The sequence below is a fragment of the Rousettus aegyptiacus genome, unplaced genomic scaffold (genome assembly GCF_014176215.1).
Source record: "Rousettus aegyptiacus isolate mRouAeg1 unplaced genomic scaffold, mRouAeg1.p scaffold_m13_p_3, whole genome shotgun sequence".
Taxonomy (NCBI): Eukaryota; Metazoa; Chordata; class Mammalia; order Chiroptera; family Pteropodidae; genus Rousettus; species Rousettus aegyptiacus.
In genome coordinates this window covers 121,382,108-121,399,346 of record NW_023416306.1, presented here as the reverse complement: position 1 = coordinate 121,399,346, position 17,239 = coordinate 121,382,108, and the positions used below count along the sequence as shown (strand labels likewise).

The 17,239-nt window shown below is 33.0% G+C and overlaps 1 protein-coding gene across 6 annotated transcripts in view; it reads left to right on the top strand.

The window, feature by feature from the left end:
- The window catches only part of ATP8B4 (ATPase phospholipid transporting 8B4 (putative)), a 192,596-nt gene that overhangs the window by 115,336 nt on the left and 60,021 nt on the right, over positions 1 to 17,239 (top strand). For all 6 annotated transcript variants that reach the window (XM_016128585.2, XM_016128590.2, XM_016128584.2 and 3 more), the window contains 3 exons: positions 769 to 977; positions 10,883 to 10,926; positions 14,761 to 14,926. In XM_016128585.2, coding sequence (XP_015984071.2) covers positions 769 to 977; positions 10,883 to 10,926; positions 14,761 to 14,926 — 419 coding nt within the window. The remainder of the gene's footprint in view (positions 1 to 768; positions 978 to 10,882; positions 10,927 to 14,760; positions 14,927 to 17,239) is intronic.

Sequence of the window (17,239 nt, the reverse complement as noted above, 5' to 3'; positions counted from 1 at the left end):
ATAAAAAAAGAAATGCAGTAAACAGTAATAAAATGCATTTGACTTGGCAAATACTTTTCAATAATCTAATGGTAAAAACTTACGTCGTTATAACCTTTTTGGAAAATGATTTGGTCTCATGTATGACAAAGATTGAAAAAGTTTATGCCTTTGGCTACAGAAATTCCATTTCCAGATTTGGAAAGTCATTAATCACCACCAGATCATGAGACAATGCTCTTGTCCTAGTAATTGGTCAGAGTAATAATGACAACACATCCCTGTTTTCACTCGATGTGTATTATAGTTTTTTTTGTGCATCATGGAGATACTGCTTTCTACCTCTTCGGGGAAAGTGAAGCCACATCAAACAACGTATTGGAAAGTAAGTCTGCAACACATTTCTTTAGATCAGACCTCTGACAAGCATCTTTAATAACAGTTTCTCCTAAGAGATAGGAAAAATGCCAATTTATATGCTACATTAGAAATCTTCTTTGCTGGGCCCGTTCAATGTAAATAGAGAACTATGGAACAATCCTTAAGGCTTTATGCAAAGCCGGCTTATTGTTCCTTGGTGCTGCGAAGAAATGACAGGATTATTTATGAACAGGCTCTGCTGAGATGCTTCTGAAGGTGACTAGGACCTAGGGGAAGAGCATCAAATTTTTCTTCTGAACTCTGAAGACTGGCGGACTTCTTAATTTGGCAAAGCTTTGATGATTTGAAACTGATGAAATGTTTTGTTTTGTTTTTTATTTTTTGTTTTTTCATTTTAATGAATGAAAGTGTGGAAGTAATTCGTCTGGGACACAGTTATTTTATAAACTGGGATCGGAAGATGTATTACTCTGGGAAAGCAACACCTGCTGAAGCTCGGACAACCACGCTTAATGAGGAACTGGGCCAGATTGAGTATGTTTTCTCTGACAAAACGGGCACCCTCACTCAAAACATCATGACTTTTAAAAAATGTTCCATTAATGGGAGAATCTACGGTAAGGGAAATGGTTGCTTTTTCTTAATGATATTCTTAATTGTCCTTTAAAAATAAGCAATCCTCTTTTTTTTTAATTAAAAACTTCAAACCATCACCAGGATTCTTGTTAATATGGGCACCACCAGCATATAATATAGTTTGTGGTACATAATAAACGCTCATTAAATATTTGTTGGATGAATGATGAATAACTTAGATGAAACTTTGGATTTGTGACCATTCATGGGTAGAGAAGGAGCTTAGATTTGATACTGTCTGAGGTTCCCTTCCGTGTTCCAACTGTGTGATTCTGCTCTGTGGTAATTAATAGACTCATATCCCAGAAAGCCCTCAAATTGATGTTAGTGCCTGTGCTTGAGAGAATTTACTATTCCTTCCTGAGAATTTACACCGTAGAGGGCTACTTTGAATGACCAGACAAGCTATTTCATCAATATCCAGTTCCTGTTCATATGCTTTTGTCAGATTACCTGCTCTGTATTTGGATTTTCAAGCATTCTATTTGTATATTAGTCTTATCACCCTGACTTCGGTCATTTAGCAGACAGTTCCTTCTGCTGAGAGCATGGAAGCTCTGCAGAAGGTTTCTGTTTGGTTCCTCTGGACTTTCAATTTTACTTTACTGGATTCTGAGTGTCTAGTTTCTCAATACAGAAATTTTAGGAAGTAAAAAAAAAATCCAAGAAAGATAGGAAAAACTTCCATTTGTCTTCTGATGGGAAAGTTCACACACTGCCAAATAATTTAAAGCAAGATTTGATCTTGAACAAAATTAAGAATATAAAAAGTTTATTTTTATACGCTCCTGTCTTTTGATCTTCTCTTCCAACTCAACCCCTGGTCACCATAGTTTCCTCACCTCTTCTTTACCTTTCTCCCTTCTCTGGTAGTGGACCAGATAATTTTCCATCTGTACGTCCACAAACCCTCAGTTTGAATGTGCATTTTTTTATATCACTGTCATAATGACTGGTAAATAACATAAAACTTTTCCCTAAAAAGATTTTTTTGACATTATTTCAAAGGCTTTCTAAAAATACTGACTTAATCCAAAGAGTAGTTTAAATGGGAAAAATTTAAAGTAATGGAGATATCTTGGATTTGGGGGTCCTTTTGGTTTATTTTGCCATGACACATATTTATAATATAATAATAATAATAGTATCACTTCTAGGAAATAATGTTAAGGAGATTATCAGACATGTGAACCAAGATTTGTTTGTAGAGATCTTTGTCACAGGACTATTTTTAAAGATGACCCTTGATTTTCACAAAGTATATATCCCAAGATCTTTGTGAATCTACAAATTTACAAATCCCATGATAGTTGTAATTTCCTTCATAAAACGCAGGAGTAACTGAAATATTTAAATAATTTTTTTAAATGTTGAATTTATATGCTATAATAATTTATGATACATTTATGACATCATTACAGTACACTCTTACTAAAGCACTCACGGAATGTTTCAGAAACACTTTTTCTTGTTTTCAGACAAGTAGGTCTTATTTATACCATAAACCCAGGCCTTGGGAAATTTTGACAGTCTACTTTGATTTATCTAAATCTTCTATTTCTGACTCAGAATTATTTTTTTCTTAAATCTCTTTAATTTTTCTTCACTCCCATCACCAACACTAAAAATGGATTTTCTTTGAGGGGACCATTTTTTAACAAAGACACAGTTTTGGTTTGTTTTTATCATTTATTAGAGTTCCTGCATAATGGAGTAATGACTGGAATATTACTGCAGTGAGTTTGAGATTTATTTATTTATTTATTTATTTATTTATTTATTTATTTCATGCAAATATTTTATTTTTATACTAAAATTCCTGGTGTATGGGAATATTGAAAAGAAAAATAAATCATTATTTTTGATACTCTTAAAATCTACACGTATGTTGCATTGGACTCTAATTTTTTAAAATTATTAATTAATTAATTTTTTATGATGATGTTGGTTAACAAAATCCAATGTTTCAGCTGTATACTTTAACAGTAAGGCATATATATATTTATACTGTGTATTCACTTCCCATAGTTCAATTTCTTTCTGTCACCACATATTTGACCCCCTATACCCTATCTACCTCCCTCCTCCTCCCACTTCTCACCCTCTGATGATCACCAGTCTACAGTACATATCCATGAGTCTTTGTTTGTTTGTCTTGTTCATTCGTTGCTTTTAGGTTTATGTTCCACATATAAGTGATATCATGTTATCTTCAACTTTTTCTGTCTGGCTTATTTTGCTTAGCGTGATTATCTCGAGGGCCATCTATGTCATCACGAATGGCAGCATTTCATCTCTTCTTATGGCTGAGTAATATTCCATTGTATATACGTATCACAGCTTCTTTGGCCAATCATCTATTGTAGGACACTTCATTTGCTTCCATGTCCTGGTCACCGTGAATAATGCTGCTATGAACATCGATGTGAAAATATATTTTTGGATATGGGTTTTCAATTCTTTGGGATAAATACCCAGTGGAGGGATTGCTGGATCATATGGTAGATCAATTCTTAGTTTTTTGAGGAACCTTCGTACTGTTTTCCATAGTGGCTGTAGCAATTTGTAGTACCACCAGCAGTGTAGGAGGCTTCCTTTTTCTCCACATCCTCTCCAACATTTGTTATTACTTATCATTTTTTCTGTTGATTATAGTTATTCTAACAGGTGTGAGATGGTATCTCACTGTGGTTTTGATTTGCATTTCCCTAATAGCTAGCGATGTTGAGCATCTTTTCATATATTTGTTGGCCATTTGTATGTCCTCTAGGGAGAAGTGTCTGTTCAGGTCCTCTGCCCATTTTTTGATTGGATTGTTTGTTTTTTTGTTGTTATTGTGTCATATGAGTTCTTTGTATATTTTGGATATTAGGCTCTTATCAGAGGCATTGCTTGCAAATATATTTTCTCATTTGGATTGTTATCTCTTTACCTTGCTGAAGATTTCTTTTGCTGAGCAGAAGCTTTTTAGTTTGATGTAGTCCCATTCATTTATTTTTGCTTTTACTTTCCTTGCCTTTGAGGTCAAATTCATAAAATCCTCTTTAAGTCCAAGGTCCATGAGTTTTGTTCCTATGTTTTCTTCTATGCTTTTTACTGTTTCAGGTCTTATATTCAAGTCCTTAATCCATTTTGAGTTAATTTTTGTGTGTGGTGATAGACAACAGTCTAGTTTCATTCTTTTGCAGCTGGCTTTCCAGTTTTCCCAGCACCATTTATTGAAGAGGCTTTCCTTTCTTCATTGTATGTTTTTGGCTTCTTTGTCAAAAATTATTTGCCCATATAAATATGGGTTTACTTCTGGATTCTCAATTGTGTTCCACTGCTACGTGGGTCCGTTTTGCTGCCAATAACATGCCGTTTTGATTACTGTCACTTTGTAGTATAATTTGAAGTTGGGCAGAGTGATGCCTTCAGCCTCATTCTTTTTTCTCAGGATGGCTTTGGCAATTTGGGTTTTTTTGTGGTTCCATACAAATTTGACGATTTTTTGTTCTAATTCTTTAAAAAATGCCAATGAGATTTTGATGGGGTTTGCATTAAACCTGTAAAATGCTTTAGATAATAAGGTCACTTTACCTATGTTGATTCTTCCAATCCAAGAACACGAAATATCTTTCCATTTCTTTGTATCTTCTTTGATTCCTTTAATAGGGTCTTCTAGTTTTCATTATATAGGTCCTTCACATGTTTCATCAGATTTATTCCTAGACATTTTATTCTTTTTGTTGCAATTGCAAAAGGAATTATTTTTTCCACTTCTTTTTCTGACACTTTTTTATTAGAGTATAGGAACACTGTGGATTTTTGAACATTGATTTTGTATCCAGAAACTTTACTGTATTTGCTTATTGTTTCTAGTAGTGTTCTTATGGAGTCTTTAGGGTTTTCTGAATAGAGAATCATGTCATCCACATATAGTGACAGTTTGACTTCTTCATTTCCTATTTGTAGGCCTTTTATATCTTTCTCTTGCCTGATTGTATTCTCTAGGACCTCCAATATTGTATTGAATAGCAGTGGCAATAGTGGACAGCCTCGTCTTGTCCCTGATCTTACAGGGAAGGTTTGTTCATTTTTCACCATTAAGTATAATGTTAACTGAGGGTTAGTTATATATGGCCTTTATTATGTTAAGGAACTTTCCTTCTATACCGATTTTGTTAAGCGTTTTAAACATAAATAGATGCTGTATCTTGTCAAAGACTTTTTCCGAATCTATTGATATGATCATATGATTCTTATTTTTTAATTTGTTTAATTGGTGTATCACATTAATCAATTTGCGTATGTTGAACCATCCCTGTGCTCCTAAGATGAAGCCTACTTGATCATGGTGTATAATCTTTTTAATGTGTTGCTGTATTCTATTCGCTAGTATCTTATTTAGGATTTTCACATCTGTGTTCATAAGAGATATTGGTCTGTAGTTTTCTTTTTTTGTGTTATCTTTACCAGGTTTTGGTATCAGAGTAATACTGGCCTCATAAAATGTATTTGGAAATAGTGCCTCCTCTGATTTTTTGGAAGAGTTTGAGGAGAATAGGTATTAAATCTTCTTTGAATGTTTGGTAGAATTCACTGGTGAAGCCATCTGGTCCTGGACTTTTACTTTTTGGTAGGATTTGATGATTGTTTCAATTTCCATACTGCTGATCAGTCTATTTAAATTTTCCAGTTCTTCTTGATTCAGTCTCAGAAGACTGTATTTTTCTAAGTACTGGTCCATTTCTTTTAGGTTATTAAATTTGGTGTTATATACTTTTTCATGATATTCTTGTATGATCCTTTGTATTTCTGCGATGTCAGTTGTAATTTCCCCTTTCATCCTTGATTTTGTTTGTGTCCTTTCTCTTTTTTCTTTAGGGCTTTTTCAGCTCTTTGTTGTATTTATTTTTTCTATTTTCTTTTTGTTTTCCATTTCAGTTATTTCTGCTCTGATTTTAATTATTTCTTTCCTTCTGCTGACTTTAGGCTTCATTTGTCCTTCCTTTTCAATTTTTTAAAGATGAAGCATTAGGTTATTTATTTGGGCTTTTTCTTGTTTTTAGAGATAGGTCTGTAATGATATGAACTTTTATGACCGCTTTTGCCATGTCCCCAAAGTTTTGCTATGTTGTACTATCATTATCATTTGTTTCTATGTATCTCTTGATCTCTCTTTTTATTTCTTCTCTGACTCAGTTATTCTTCAGTAGCATGTTGTTTGATCTCCATGTATTTGTGGTTTTTCCTGATTTCTTTTTGCAGTTGATCTCTAGTATCAAAGCATTATGATCAGAAAATATGGTTGGTATGATTTCAAACATCATATCTGCTGAGGCTATCTCTGTGTCCCAGTATATGGTCAATTCTTGAGAATGTTCCATGTGCACTAGAGAAGAATGTATAGGCAGCTGTTTTGGGATGGAAGGCTCTGTAAATGTCAATTATGTCCAGTTGGTCTAATGTGTCATTTAAAGATGTTATTTCTTTACTGATTTTCTGTTTGGATAATCTGTCCATATCTGATAGTGGGGTATTTAGGTACCTTACTATGATAGTGTTTTGGTCTGTCTCTTCCTTTAGTTCTTTACATATTTCAGGGTTCTCTGATTGGGAGCATAGATATTAATAAGTGTTATGTCTTCTTGGTGCATGATTCCCTTTATTATAATGAAGTGTCCCTCAGAATCTTTCTTTACCTTTTTTATTTTGAAGTCTATTTCATCTGATATTAGTACTGCTACTCTCACTTTTCTCTGAATGCCATTTGCTTGAAATATCATTTTCTACTCTCTCACTTTGAGTCTATATTTGTCTTTGGATCTAAGAAGTGTCTCCTAGGCAGCATATGGTTAGGTTTTGTTTTTTTATTGGCGAGTTCAGTCCATTAACATTTAGGGTGATTATTGAAATATGAGGTCTTCTTATAGCCATTTTATCTTTTGCTTTCTGGTAGCTCAGTGTTTTCATTGCTTTCTTGTCTTTGTGTTTCTGTTTTCCTTATTTTGGTTGACTTTTGTGGGTTTTCCTTCTAGTTCTTCTTGATTTATAATATATACTTAAGTTCTTAATCTTTGGTTTGTGGTTACCATTACAACTATATAAAGGTTAGTTATATATATATATATATATATATATATATATATATATATATATACACACACACACAGTCATCTATTTTCTTCTGTGCTTGCCTTATCTCTATTTCCCTTTTCAAATTTGAATCTTTGAATCCCCTTTTCAATTGTTGTCTCAGTTCGTCCCTATGTATGTTGAATGTTCATTACTATCTTGCAATTCTCTTCTTATTATTAAGCTTATAATGCCCTGTTCTTAGTAAGGGTTGCACTCCTTTGCTTCTATTTGTCTGATAGCAACCTTACTCCTTATTATGTATTTTTTTTGTCATTTTGTTTTCAGTGATCTGACCCTTTTCAGTATTTCCTGTAGTGCAGGCATCGTAGTGGAGAATTCCCTCAAATTTTGTATGTCTGGAATGGTCTCAATTTCTCCTTCATATCTAAAGGAGAGCTTAGATACATTATTCTGGGCTGGTAGTTCCTTTCACTTAATAGTTGAAATAATTGATTCTATTCCTTTCTGTCTTGTAAAGTCTGCGCTGAGAAGTCCAAGGTTAATCTAAAGGGTTTTCCTTTATAAATTACTGTTTTCTTCTCCTTGGCTGCCCTGAGAATTCTGTCTTTGTCATTGATTTTTGATAATTTTAATGCAATGTGTGTTGACGAAGGCCTTTTAAGGTTATGATAATTGGGTGTTCTGTTGACTTCTTGAATTCCAAGCTCCAGCTCATTCCTTAGATTTGGAAAATTCTCACCAACTATTTATCTGAAAATGCTTTCTAGCCCCTGCTCCTTTTCCTCACTTTTGATAATGGTCATTTTTCTTATACTTCCTCTCCTGATGGTATCAGCTAGTTATTAAATTTCTCTTTCATTATTTTTTTTCTTTGGTTTCTCAATTCTACGTTCTGATTTATTTCTAGATTTCTGTCTTTGATATCACTGATCTTTTCCTCCATTTGGTTGTCAACTCTATTTCCCAAGCTTGCAATTTCACTTTTCTTTTTTCCTTCCTTCCTTCCTTCCTTCCTTCCTTCCTTCCTTCCTTCCTTCCTCCCCTCCCTCCCTCCCTCCCTCTCCCTCCCTCCCTCCCTCCCTCTTTCTTTCTTTCTTTCTTTCTTCTTTCTTTCTTTCTTTCTTTCTTTCTTTCTTTCTTTCTTTCTTTCTTTCTTTCTCTTTTCTTTCTTGTCAAGGCAACCCTTGGTTGACCTAATAGATTGCAAGGATCTTGTCAGCTTACAATTCTTTATTTTTTATTTTTTATGCCTACAGCACCTAGTCTTCCTTGGTGCTCTCCCCTCCAAGTACTAACCAGGCCTGACCCTGCTTAGCTATCAAGATCAGACAGAATCAAACTTGTTCAGGGTGGCACGGCCATAGACGCTATTTCACTTTTCAATTCTTGTAGTGTGTGTGTGTGTGTGTGTGTGTGTGTGTGTGTGTGTCTTTAGAAGTACTATTCTGTTCTTTTCGAGGGTTTCAATCTCCTTGCTCTGATCATCTAGGTGTTTTTTTCAGTTCTGAAATTGTTGATATGACTCATTTCAGAACTCACTGAGTTTTTTCAGAAGTACCATCCTGAATTCTCTGACCTTTAAGTTGCACATTTCTATGTCTGTAAGCTCATTTTCTGGAGATTTTTCCTTTTCTTTCTGAGAGCCTTGTTACCCTGGTTGTTCCTGGTGTTTAATGGACTATTTCTCTGCCTTGGCATTAATGGAAATGTGTTCTGCTTTATTACTAGAAAGATTTATTAAATAAAAGTCTTTCTTTAGCCTGCTGCAAAGAAGGCACTTTTCTTTTGGTTTCCAGTAGGTGGCGTCTAAGCCTCTTGGATCCCTGCCTTATATAATGCCTTTTTATTTTCTTGTAGATATTTAATCACACTCGCTACCCTCAGTCTCAGTCCCTGTCAGTGTTAGTGACAGTTTTGGTAGTGTTTGCTCAGATTCCCCTGGGGCTCCGCGGTGACCGGTCTCAGAGGGTATGGGGAGAGGGGCCCCTGGGTTGAGGGCTAGGCTCAGCCTCAGTTTTGCAACTATGCCTATAAAAATCAACTGTTTATCTCTGGTGGCTGTGTCTCTGCTTTCTGGCCTGACGACTGGGCCCTGCTGCCAGCTGTGTGGAACTCACAACTCTCCCAGGCATGGCTGTTCAAGGAACTTGACACATCTTTTCCCCTCCCCTTCCTCCAACAGAGAGCTCCGGTGGCTGAGAGAGGCAGCTTCTTTATTTCTCCCAGTCCACCTCCAACACCTGGGGTTCTGACCTGTGGTAGCTCTTGAGCACAGATCCCAAGCTCCAATGTGCTGGTGTGCAGTTTCAGTGTTTTTTGTTGAGTTTGGGATGTTCAGATATTGTTGTTTCAAGAGGAGAGATTTGAGGACATCTCTCACTCCACCATGTTTCTCCCAAGTTTGAGGTTTAAATTCCAGTTGCTTGACTAACTTCATTCACTAGCTCAGGGACTCTGCCCACATGCATCCACACAGCATTTCAGATTTAGACCTGTGCCCCAGAAAAACAATAATTGCTGGTCTAGTGTTTTTTGATTATAGCATTGTATAGTGAAAAGAGAGATACTTGGGTTCAAAAATCCAGTATGTTGCCTTTTAAATTTTAGTCATGTTACTTCGAACTCAGTTATTCAGTTCATTCATCCACAAAACAGGAATGAAAATCTTCATCTGGCAAGCTTGTTATAAAGATTAGTGATAATGTAAGTGCCTGGCACAGGATTGATGTAAGTAATTCTTACAATTATTACAAGAAATATAGTCCTGGCAAACAGTATTAAACCTGCAAGTGCCAAGCAAAAATTAGAAAAATTTTAATGGCCTCTAGATAGGGAAAAGCTAAAATAAATTATGCTACATGAGTTATCATACAACCATTTAAAATTAGATTCACAAAGAACTTTTAATGACAGGAGAAATTCTTACATTTTAAGTGTTTGAAAAACTGCGGGAACCAGAAATTTATGAACAGTATGATAAATATATGCACACACACACAATCTACCCCAAAACACCTCTATAAATATTGATTATCTGGGTGATAAGACTGTTAATGATTTTTATTTTTACTGTAAATGTCTCACATTTTCCAATATATCTATAATAAGCACATATTGGCTTTATACTAAGTTATTTTTAAATATTTGGCACATAAGTGGCTATGTTCTCTGACTGTAGAAGGCACTGACATTGTTTAAAGTTTACATGCTAACTTGACCTTGATATTACACAGATGTATCTGGCCTGCGCGAAGACAGACAAAGATGTACTCTCTAAGCTCTCGCATTGACAAGAATTGGTCTCTCTAAGATATAATTTTGGATTCCCCATCAGTGGGGATAAAGTAGAAGACAAAGTTTGCCTCTTGCAAATTTCATAGATAACGTAACAACAGAATGATAAAATTTCAGAAAAACATAATTCCAAGTTTTGTTTTTTGTTTAAAAGCATACTGCATGTTAGTTCTATCTTGGGAAAATATGAATATCTCTTTGGTGTAATTTCCATGTCTAAGGTTACAATTTTTAAAAAATTTTATTTATTTCAATTACAGTTAGCATGCAATATTATATTAGTTTTAGGTGTACAGCATAGTGGTTATATATTTATATAACTTACAAAGTGATACCCCATAAGTCTAGTGCCTAGGGTTACAAGTTGAAAACACTTCTACAAAGTCGACATTTGAACTCATAATGGCACCTAGTAATGGTACTTTAATGAATGAGTATATTCCTTAAAGATAAATGTCTAAATCTAGTTTCAATTTCCTTTATTTTTCATTCTCAATTTTTGTTTTGACAGGTGAAGTACATGATAACTTGGCTCAGAAGACAGATATAACTAAGGTGTGGAGGTGATAAAAGTTCATTCTTACTTTTAATTTCAAATTGTGTATGCTTTTAAAAAATGATGCATTCCTAGAAGGCTGATTTCCACTATGACCAGTTGAGATACTTAAGCATGACATTAAAAAAATAGATTCATAAGATGCAAAATTTCTTTTTATCCAGGTCCCCCAACCACAGAGTTCCCACTGTTTTTTATTCTTTTAGAGATATTTATATATATGCAAGCAAATATATTTCTCTATTTTTTTATGTAGGTAGTAGCATATTATACATATTGTTTTTCAACTTTCTTTCTAATAATACATCTTAGAGATCTTTTTAGACCAGTAAAATAAAAAGTGCTCCCTAAATTTTTTAATAATAAAATAGTATTTTGTTATATCAATGTTCTGTAATTTATGTAAGGAAGAACTAATGGACAGTCAGGATATTTCCAATATTTTGCTAGTAAAGAAAATGTAGCAAAAATAACGTGTGTACATGTATTATTTCACACAGGTCCTATACTCTCTAACAGGTTCTATTTTTAGAAATAAAATTGCTGAATCCAAAGGTATATGAATTTGTAATTTTATAAATATTGCCAAATTATGATCTTTGGATTTATACCAATTTAATCTGCCACAACCAATGTATAAGAGTGCTGGCTTTCCCTCACCTTCACCAACACAATGTTTTATCAGAGTTTTTGATCACCGACAAAACTATGTGGAAAATGGTATATCAAAATAATTCTAATGTTAATTTCTGTTATTGTGAATGAGGTTGAATATCGTTTCATATTTTTAATAGTTAACTGCATTTCCTTTTCTCTGAACATCTGGTTCATAATTTTTTACCCTCTTTTCTATTGGTTATCATCTACAGTTTCTTGGAATAAATGTCACTTGTTCTGTTAAATTGTTTTCTCAGTGAGCTACTAGATTCTGTTTGCTAATGCTTTGTTTAGATATGTGCATTGGTATTAGACACATCCATCTTCACTGTTTATTTTGAGAGTAATGTTTGCTTTGCTACCAATGATTTATTTGCTTTAGAAACAATGCTTTTTCCTTATTTTAATATTCTAAAGCACAGTTCATATAATATCAAAATGATCTGTGTTAAAATTTTCATAAAATTCTGTAACATTATGTGGACCTGGTGTTGTTGGGGTGGTAGCCCTTTGATAATGTCCTCTATTTTCTTTTTTTTAAATTTATTTATTATTTATTTTTTTATGGTGATTTGTTGGTTAACAAAATCCAATGTTTCAGCTGTACATTTTAACAGTCAGGCATATATTTGTGTACACTGTATATTCACTTCCCAAAGTTAGATTTCTTTTTGTCACCACATATTTGACCCCCTTTACCACACCTACTTCTCCCCTCTCCGCTCCCCCCTATCTCTGATAACCACTAGTCTATTTTCTATGTCCATGAATATTTGTTTGTTTGTCCTGTTCATTTGTTGCGTTTAGGTTTATGTTCCACATATAAGCGATATCATATTATTTTCGACTTTTTCTGTCTGGCTTATTTCACTTAGCATGATTATCTCGAGGTCCAGCTATGTCGTCGCAAATGGTATTTCATCTCTTCTTATGGCTGAATAATATTCCATTGTATATATGTACCACAGCTTCTTTTCTATAGTATTTATCTGTTTGGAATTTTTACCTCTTCTGAAACAATTGGAAAATTACATTTTGCTAGAATATTCTCCAATTGAATAGGATTTTCAGATTTATTTATAAAGAGTTGAGCAAAAAGATTACTCATGATTCTTTTAATTTTCTCTGTATCTGTGGCTATATCTTTTTCTAATTTCTTTATTTTTTTCTTTCTTGATTATGTTAGAAAGTTGCCCCTTTCTACCATAAAAAGTACAGCTTTTGAATTTATTTATTATCTGTATTTTTTCTTGTGTTTTAATCCATAAGTCCTGCATTTATCTTTATTAATGCCTTCTTTTTTCATACCTTAGGTTTCTTTTGTTATTATTTTCCTAACAATACTTAAATACTTAACATTTCTTTTTATTCTTTCTTTTTTTTTTTTTTTACAAATATTTATGGCTGTCAATTTCTCCCTGAACACTGCTTTAATTTTATCACATGAATTTTGGTATGTAATTTATTAAAGTATCTTTATTTTTATTATATCAATTTGAATATCTATATTGAACCTTGAATTTTTAAGGAAGAGTTTTAAAACTTCCAAGTGTTGGGGGCTTTTTCTCTCTAACTTTATTGTACATTTAATAAAAGAATATGTCTGTATTATTTCTACTTTTTGGACTTTATTGGGGTTTTCTTTGTACTATGATCAGTTGTTGTCAATGTTCTAGAGTCTTTAAAAAGATAATATGTGTATATTCTGTTTTCAAAATATAAAATTAGCTAAATGTTATTTATTTAATTGACAGCAAATGCCTTTATTTTTACTTTTAAAAATTGTATTCAATTTATTGTGGTAACATTAGTTAATAAGATTATGTAAGTTTCAAGTATACAAAATTAGCCCGATGTCACTTAGTTCTATGTTATTAATTGTATTATTTAGATCTTCTGTTTTATTATCTTTATATTATCTTTTTGGGTTAAATAGATTAATTAAAGTGTTTTGATAATCTCTCTATAAATATGGCTTCTATATAGCCTGACATTTTTGTTTTGTTTTGCTACTTAGGAGTGCATTAATGTTTAAAGTGGTTACATTTTTATTATGAATTACATAATTTAGCATTTGACTTATTTAATTCTTCTTGACCTGAATTCAACCTTATTTGATATTGAGATCATGACTTTTGGTTTCTTTTCATTTGCATTTGTCTACCTTTCATTTTCAATGTTCCTAAATGACTTTGCTTATAGGTGTGTCTCTTGTGTACAGTATAGGGTTGGATTTTGCTTTACATTCCAATCTTTTAATAAATGAGTTTGAGCTATATCTATCTTAGTGCTATTATAATATTTTAGGTTATATTTTATATATAATTTTTTATATTTTAATATTTATCTATAATTTTATATTTGTATATTTATAAAAATTCATATTTTTATATTTATATATCTTACTTTAGATACTTCATGTAATTGAGATCATGCAATACTCATTCTTTTGTGACTGATTTGCTTAATGTAAGGTTTCATTCATGTTGTAGCATTAGACAAAATTTCCTTCTTTTTTATGACTGAATAACATTCCATTGTATGTATATAACACATATTCTTTATCTGTTCATCTGTTGGTGAACATTGACGTTACTTCTATCTCCAGGCTATAGTCAGTAATACTTTAATGAACATTTGAGTACAAATATCTCTTCAAGATCCCAGTATTAATTCTGTCATTATATTATGCAATATCTCCAGTGAGATCTGAGAAAGTATTCTGTAGCCAAATACATTAATATTTTTGCAGTGGAAACTATTAATTCACACTAAGACTTCTATAATTAGACACATATCATTCCAGGTCAGATATTGCTACCAAAATAAGTTCAAGTCAGGTCAGGTTTTGCCACTGAGTAGGTTTTGGAAAAAACTTTTAGTCTTCAGGGCTTCTTTGTATTTTGGAGTTGCAATAGTATTTGAGGATCTTTATAGCCACTGGATATTTTTCTTCCTCATATGCTTTTGGAAGGGTCACTGCTTTGCTACGTAGCTCTGAAATGAGGAGAGAATATTTAATAGTAATAAAGAAACAGAAAGCTACTTTAGTGTCAGATATTTGGGGCCAAAAAATCATATAAACATTAAAAATGCTTAGAGAAAATGTTTTTGAATTTTCAAAGATTATTGTTGGAATGAGGTCTATAGTTCTTTTTGTTGTCATTCTCCTACAGAAAAAAGAGCCTGTGGATTTACCAGTCAACCTCCGAGTAGATAGAACATTTCAGTTCTTTGACCACCATCTAAAGGAATGCATTAAATTGGGTGATCCCAAAGTGCATGAATTCCTTAGGTTACTAGCTCTCTGTCACACCGTAATGTCGGAGGAAAATAGTGCAGGTAAGTGGATAGTGTACCTGAGTGGTAAACCTTGTTTTTTTAGCTTGTAACTGATATTTTTATTTAAAGTATTTGGATTAGCTTGTCCTTGTATTATGTCCTGAATGTTTTCCACTTAACTCTTGTTCTTAACATGTACATATGATAGATAACAGGTAACCATCAGGCATATACTTAGAATGAATTTTCTCATTAATGGGGATAGATTTACAGTGACAGAAGAATGCTCTTATTTATTTCCCTTTATGAACAAGTCCTCAAACTTGTAAGATGGGCCATTTTAATATTGAAGTAATGAGATAAGTAGATTATAGTATAATGAATCAACTTCTTCTTCCAGTTGAGCCCAATCTATTCCATTTATAAGATTTTTTTATTGCTACCAACTATTGACTAAAAGTTACCACTTAAATAATTTCAACTCAGAAGCGAAATATATATATACTGTATATATACATGTACACATGTGTGTGATATATGTGTATATATATATGTGAATACATACATTTAACACTTATAAATGTTTGCTCTTTCTCTCTCTCTCTCTCTCGCTCTCTCTCGCTCTCGCTCTCGCTTTCTCTCTCTCTCTCTTTCTAAATTCTTTTATTTTCTTGTTGGGACCACATTCGAGCCACAATTTTGTTGTTGGTGATGCTAGATTAACCCATTCTTCGATTTTAATTGCTGTGACGATTCACAAAATTCTACTAAACTTATGTTTATCATACAAATGCCAATAATAATTTATTGTATTTTTCATTTGAGGATATCACAATACCTTTAAGTTTTTTTTTTTTATTTCTGTCTTTGAGATTTTTCATTTCTAAAACCTTTATTTTAAATACAATCTGTTTTTATTTTAATGTCTATTTTCTTAGATCTCTTTGAAGCATTACACTTAATTTGAAAATTTTTTCTGTTTTCCTTATTATGTATCATTGCGTGGAATGTTGTTATTTGAGTTCTGTGTCTAGCTTTTACACTGTTTTCAAATGTTTGGTGATTTGTGGTTGCCTGTTCTTATTCGCGTTTGAGAATCCCTGTTTGTCTCTTGGCTATGTAGGTTCTGATTAAAGTGGCCTGTCTGCCAAGATTGTGGGGGAGAGGCAAATATATAGCTTATCTTTTCGGTGTGGGGTTCCTCCCTCCTGGAATCTATATGCTACCTGGAGTTAACTCTCTTACTTTTTCAGATCCAGTACTAGGAGTCTGTGCCAAAACTCCCATTTGAGACAGAATTGTACTTAAAGTCTGGCCTGGAAGAAGATATCAGAGTCTTTGAATTCCTTTCACTCATTTTCTTTCTCTTATCCTTGTGGAATTCTGAAGCTACTTAGGAGCGTCTCAGTTTTGGTTTCCAGCCTCAGGACTCAAATCTTCAAGGTGTCTCTAGGTGGATTGTATACTTTGTGTTAAAGAACATTTTTAAGGCTTTATCCTATGAGCAAATATCACTACAGCCTGCTTTTCAGAGTAAGCTGGCAGGAGGAGGAGCCCAAATGGTCTAGGAGTGCTGAGTGGACTTTTTCAACTAATTTTACAAATCATCCACCAAGGCCACTTCTGTTCTTTTTTGTTGTTTCTCAGAAAAGCAAGTTTTGGGGGATTGCTCTTAGCTCTGTATTCATTTTCTTTTGCAAATGCTTTGAGCTGTGTTCTTTCTTATTTCTTCATTGATCAAATCTACTTTTTATCTTTCAAACATTTCTCAAATTTCTAGTTTACAGAAAGTATTCATTCTTTTCTAATATCACTTAAATTTTTTTTCATAATGTGATATAGTTAAATTCAATAAAACATACAGATCTTAAGTGTATTGTTTGATGAGTTTTGACAATAATATACATCTATGTAAACACCATCCCAATCAAGGTATAAATCTTTTCCATCACTCCAGAGAGATTACTCATATTCCTTTCCAGTCCACACCACCAACCCCTCCCCAATCAACCACTGCCCTGATTTTTATTATCAAAGAGTTTTGCCTGTTCTTGTACTTCATATAAATGGAATCATGCAATATGTATTCTTTTATCTCCAATTTCTTTTACATAATGTAATGTTTTTGTCATTCATCCATATTGGTGTATCAATTAATAATAGTTCATTCATTTTTAATGTTGAGTAATATTCCATTGTTTGAATATATCACATTTTTTTTTCCTTTCCAATCCTCTGTTCATGTATATTTGGGTCGTTTCCAGCTTTGAGTTTTATGAATAAAGCTTCCATAAACATTTTTATGTCTTTAAAAATATTTTTAAAAATTTGTATTTGGTGTGTACTTAATGGAAATTGACAAATCATAGTGAC